Source organism: Myotis brandtii, unplaced genomic scaffold (assembly GCF_000412655.1).
Source record: "Myotis brandtii unplaced genomic scaffold, ASM41265v1 scaffold959, whole genome shotgun sequence".
NCBI lineage: Eukaryota > Metazoa > Chordata > Mammalia > Chiroptera > Vespertilionidae > Myotis > Myotis brandtii.
The window spans coordinates 1,059,187-1,064,479 of record NW_005371966.1 but is presented as its reverse complement, the minus strand read 5'-3'; the positions used below and the strand labels follow the sequence as shown (position 1 = coordinate 1,064,479).

General features: G+C 61.3%; 1 protein-coding gene across 3 annotated transcripts in view; it reads left to right on the top strand.

The window, feature by feature from the left end:
- Nucleotides 1-3,852, top strand: part of BGN (biglycan) — a 16,230-nt gene extending 12,378 nt beyond the window's left edge. For all 3 annotated transcript variants that reach the window (XM_005886152.2, XM_005886153.2, XM_014533271.1), the window contains 5 exons: nt 85-298; nt 802-912; nt 1,080-1,173; nt 1,258-1,396; nt 2,628-3,852. In XM_005886152.2, coding sequence (XP_005886214.1) covers nt 85-298; nt 802-912; nt 1,080-1,173; nt 1,258-1,396; nt 2,628-2,825 — 756 coding nt within the window. In that variant the 3' untranslated portion in view covers nt 2,826-3,852. The remainder of the gene's footprint in view (nt 1-84; nt 299-801; nt 913-1,079; nt 1,174-1,257; nt 1,397-2,627) is intronic.
- Nucleotides 3,853-5,293: the final 1,441 nt, after the last annotated feature.

Below are 5,293 nucleotides of genomic sequence, written 5' to 3'. Positions count from 1 at the left end.
GAGAAGAGGGCTGGGTGGGCCGGGGAGCTGGGCCCTCACTTCCAATGCCCCCTCCCCCCCACCCCCGTACCCCCGCACCTTCAGGCTCTCGTCCTGGTGAACAACAAAATCTCTAAGATACACGAGAAGGCCTTCAGTCCCCTGCGGAAGCTGCAGAAGCTCTACATCTCCAAGAACCACCTGGTGGAGATCCCTCCCAACCTGCCCAGCTCCCTGGTGGAGCTCCGCATCCATGACAACCGAATCCGCAAGGTGCCCAAGGGCGTGTTCAGCGGGCTGCGCAACATGAACTGCATTGGTGAGTGTGGCCCTGGCCCAGGACAGTCCCCGTCCCGGTGGCTGTCAGGAACGGTCAGGGACAGGGACCGGGACCTCTTCCAATCAGAATGGGTCTCACAGAATGTTCTGGGGCCTTGTCTAGGGACATGCCCCAGAGCGGCCAAAGCAAGGTGAAGAGAAACCAGGGGACAGGGGACTGTAGAGAGAGGGAAGGGAAAGGGCCAATGCCACTAGACAGCCAACCGGAGCCTGCCATGAGCTCCCCCTTTTCTCCTGCTCCCCCTGCCTCCTGAGCCGGATGCAGGGCCAGTGCCCTTGGGGGCTAGTGATCTTGAACAGCCAGGACTTTGCAATTTGCCCCATAAATCAGTGGCTGCTTTCAGGGGGAGATAGGGGAGCAGGCAATTGGCAGGGTTCATCAGGCCAACCCCAAGCCAGGAGGCCAGCAGGCCCCGGGGTGTACGGGCGGCAGCTCGAGCTCCATCCGCTCTGGCTCCGGGGCTGAGGGGGCCTCTCTCTTAGAGATGGGCGGGAACCCCCTGGAAAACAGCGGCTTTGAACCTGGAGCTTTCGATGGCCTGAAGCTCAACTACCTGCGCATCTCTGAGGCCAAGCTCACCGGCATCCCCAAAGGTAGGAAGACAGCCCTTTCTTCCCACGCTGGGCAGAGGTGGGGATCTAGAGCCTTCTAGACCCACCTGGTCTCCTTATAGGGAGGGCTTCAGTGGGCCTCCCCCACCTCACACACACACAGCAGCAACCACACCCTCCTGCATTCATCTCATTCATTGTCCCGGCAGACCTCCCCGAGACCCTGAATGAACTCCACCTGGACCACAACAAAATCCAGGCTATTGAGCTGGAGGATCTGCTCCGCTACTCCAAGCTGTACAGGTGGGCTGGGGCCCAGGCGGGTGGCCCACCCCTCAGCCCTCTTCTCCTCTGGCTTCTCAGTACATCTCCTCCTTCCGTTTGCAGGCTGGGCCTGGGCCACAACCAGATCCGCATGATTGAGAACGGAAGCCTGAGCTTTCTGCCCACCCTGAGGGAGCTGCACTTGGACAATAACAAGCTGTCCAAGGTGCCTGCTGGCCTTCCGGATCTCAAGCTACTCCAGGTAAGAGCTGGGGGGAGGGGGGGAAACCCAGTACCTAGTCCTCTAAGACTGGGGGAGGGAAGCAGCCCATGTCCCCAGGCCAGTTCCTTGGCCCCCCTGCCCCTCCTGATTCAGGCCCCAAGTAGAGAGTGGAACAGGGACTTGCTGTACAAGTGGCAGCTGCATGGTCTGGCCACTTACTCCTTCTCCCTCCACCTCTGCCTCCTCATCTGGAAAGGAGCAGTCACGAGTCTATGCTGGGAAAGAGGGGGAGGACGGCAGGGCAGCAAGGAGGGTGGGATGGGCTGGAGAGAGGTTGTGACAGATAAGCAGGAGGTGGCCTGGTAGATACTGGAGCTGAAGGTCTCCCAAGACGGCAGGGCCTGGGAGGTCGGGGAACAGGAAGGGCCTGGGGATGAACAAATACGTGCCAAAACAGGGATAGCCCAGGGCAGGAAGTGGGCTGATGGGGTGGTGGTGCAGGGCCTTGCCTGGGGTTCCCTTCCCTGGCTTGGTTTCCGGTCACACGGGTGAGCTTGGTCTTGCCCAGTCCTGCTCTAGCCCCTCAGTCTCTTCCTCAGCCCCATTCCCATGGTTGTCCAGCCAGAGCCCTGCGTGCGCGCAGCAGCCCAGCTGCAGCAGCAGCTGTGCAGGGAGTGCTGGACTAAGCGCGCCCTCTAGTGGCCAGTTCCTCTCCGCTTCTAGAGGGCGCTTGTTGCACACGAGCGCCTCCCCTGGTCATTGAACGTCTTACCACCCACTCTCCTGTATGCTCAGCCCTCCCCTAGGGAGGGGCTTCAGGGAGTTGGGGGAGGCTGATAGAGGGCAAGTGCCCCTGAGGACCGGGAGGAAAAGGAAATTACCCGGAAGGTTCTTTCTCCTGTCATGCCCCGGAGTCCCTGGAATGAGAGGCTGAGAGGGGCAGGCCGGGAGGGAGTTCAGTGAACCCAGAGGGAAGGCCAGGGACCCTCTGGGAGCCCAACGTGCCATCTTTCTTGCATGGACACCCCCCCATCCCCTGCCCCCATCTCCATGTGCCCCTCACCTCCCACCCACCATGAACCCACCTGAACCCCTCCCAGCCCCTGGTCACACACATGTCTGACCACCATACTCCAGCCTTGGTTTGCTCCTCCCACTGGATGCAATGCAATGATGTGATGCCCAGGTGGCCGCCAGGCCAGATTAGGGAAAGGTGGTTGGGGTGCTGGGGCCACTGGCGCTGAACCTAGGCCACGCCCCTCTGCCTCAGGTGGTCTACCTGCACAGCAACAACATCACCAAGGTGGGCGTCAACGACTTCTGCCCCATGGGTTTCGGGGTCAAGCGAGCCTACTACAACGGCATCAGCCTCTTCAACAACCCTGTGCCCTACTGGGAGGTGCAGCCAGCCACCTTCCGCTGCGTCACCGACCGCCTGGCCATCCAGTTTGGCAACTACAAGAAGTAGAGGCAGCAGCAGCCTTGCGGTGGCCTGGGCTGGGTCTCTGGGGAGCACAGCGAATGTCCTGAAGGGGGAGGCAGAGCAAGGGAGCCAAGCCAGTGCCCAGCTGCACCCAATCCAGCCCCACCCCGATCCCCAACCCCCCACTTGCTGCCCCCTGACACCTTCACCCTGGTTCCCAAGCATGCAGGCGGGGCACAAGGCCCAGACCCCATCACATGTCCCCTTGGCTTCAGAGCTGCCCCTCCCCCCATCATAGCCATTCAGAGGGGCTCCCACCAAATTTTCTTCCATTTCACCCTAAAACCAAATTGTCTGAAGCTCCAATCCAGGGAAACCAGTCCCTGGGTCTGGGGGACGGAAGGGGATGAGCAGACCCCTCTGAGCCCACCGCACCTGCCTGGGGCACATTCCTCCTTCACATGAATTTGCAGCTTTCAGCCCTCATTGGCCTGGTTTGCCATCCTTGGCCTCAAATGGGCTCCCACCTTTATGCAAGTTCATGGCCCATCCATCGGAGCCTCCTTGCTCTACTGACTCTTAGACCAGTCCTCTCTCTCTCTCTCTCTCTCTCTCTCTCTCTCTCTCCCTCTCCTCTCTTACATCCTTGGGCTAGATCTGGTCTCTGTCACAATAGGCCTCTGCCCAGTCCCTACCCAGGCAAGCCGGTGGGTGGGGTGCAGCTACCCCCCCACACACCAGTCTGCCCTGCCCAGGTCTCTCCCCTAAGCCTGGGCCTGCAGGCGGCAGATGGAGGTGCTGCACCCGCCCATGCTCTAGTCACGGGGGGAAGCACTGGGCTCAGCCAGACCCTGGAAGTCAGGCCCCCGGGAGGGGCCCAGCATCCCACTGGAGTCCCAAGCACGCTTTTCATTGTCCCCCGTCCTCCATGATGGCTAGGTCTCCCCACCCCACATCACCACCTCGCTCCCGGCCCTTGGTGTGGGGTTTCGAGCAATCACACCCAGCTTGAGGAAGGGCTGCTTCTGAGGTCGGATGCTGTCTTTCAATTAAAGAAACACTGTGCAATATGGCTCTGTGTGTCATTGTTCTCGGGGTGGCACTGGGGGCCGCCTCTGGCCAGCTGCCGGGCTCTGCCTCTCTGTGCCCCCTCCAAGCCTGGGGCTTTGTCTTGCTGCTTTCCCTGAAGATCCTGGGCACCTCCAGGTGTGAGGCTGTACAACAGGCCCTGGCGACCAGGTGGGAGGCCACGGCCTGGCCCCTTCCCCTCCCTTCTAGGCACTTCCGCTGCCCCAGCTGTCCTTAGACTGGGCTCCTGGAGCAACCCACCCTGGTGCCCTTTCAGAGTGCAGGCAGCAGGGCACCAGGCTAGACCCCTTCCAGGGAAGCCAGTAAGTCCTAGGGGCCCCCTGATTGCCCCTCTTTTTTAAAAAAATATATTTTTATTGATTTTAGAGAGAGGAAGGAAGAGGGAGAGAGAGATAGAAACATCAATGATGGGAGAGAATCATTGATCGGCTGCCTCCTGCACACCCCACACTGGGGATCGAGCCGGCAACCCAGACATGTGCCCCGACCGGGAATCGAACTGTGACCTCCTGTTTCATAGGTCGACGCTCAACTACTGAGCCACACCGGCCTGGTTCCTGATTGTCCCTCTTGATGGGTTCCTGTGTCAGCACCAGGAGGCTCACTCCGGGGCAGGGCGGCACGCTGTGTGCTGCATGTGCCCACCTGTGCTGGCCTGGCCCGGGTTCCCAGCACAACCTCCACCCCATAAGGCACACTGCATGCCAGCTGAGCCACGCCCAGGCTGCAGTGTGCTGGCACCAGTCCCAAGAGAAGATCCAGAGCGCAGCCCGGAAATCCTGCCCACTGGACCCGGGTGGGGGGACAGTCCCCAGAGCAATGCCCTCTCGGCATGCCCAGAGGGCTGAGGTGGCAGTGGGCTGGATCCTGGCTGCTCTGTCTTCGTGCTACATGAGGGGGCTCTGTCTCTAGTGGTGGAGCCCTGGGGCTTCCCCGGGCAGCCACAGGCCACTCATGAAAATAGAGCAGGCAGGGCCCACTGGGAGTGGCAGCCCAGGAGAGGAGCCCGGAGACTCAGCACCCCGCCTCCCACACACCGCCACCTGCCCTTCCACCTGGCCTGGCACCGGGACACCCGGTGTTCCCAGGTTTCTCCTTTTGGGGATGGGAGGCACTCCTCACAGTGGCGGCCCAGCGATAGAATGTCACCCGTCGGCATCATAGCACTATTCTGGGCCATGTGCTCCACAGCCCAGCAATCTCTGCTGAGCTGGGCAGGCTCAGGGCAAGGGCACTGGCCAGGGGCCAGGAGTCAGGGCCTCGGTCAAGTCCCCTCGCTGGCTGGGAGGAGGGGCAGTTGGGCACCGGGGCCTGGTGGAGCCAGAAACCTCGAGCCCTCAGGCCCTTTCCCTGTGTGCTGGTCTTGGCGCCTGACCTGTTATGCGGGTCCAACACAGCCCCTCCCCCCTGTGGGTCTCTGTCTT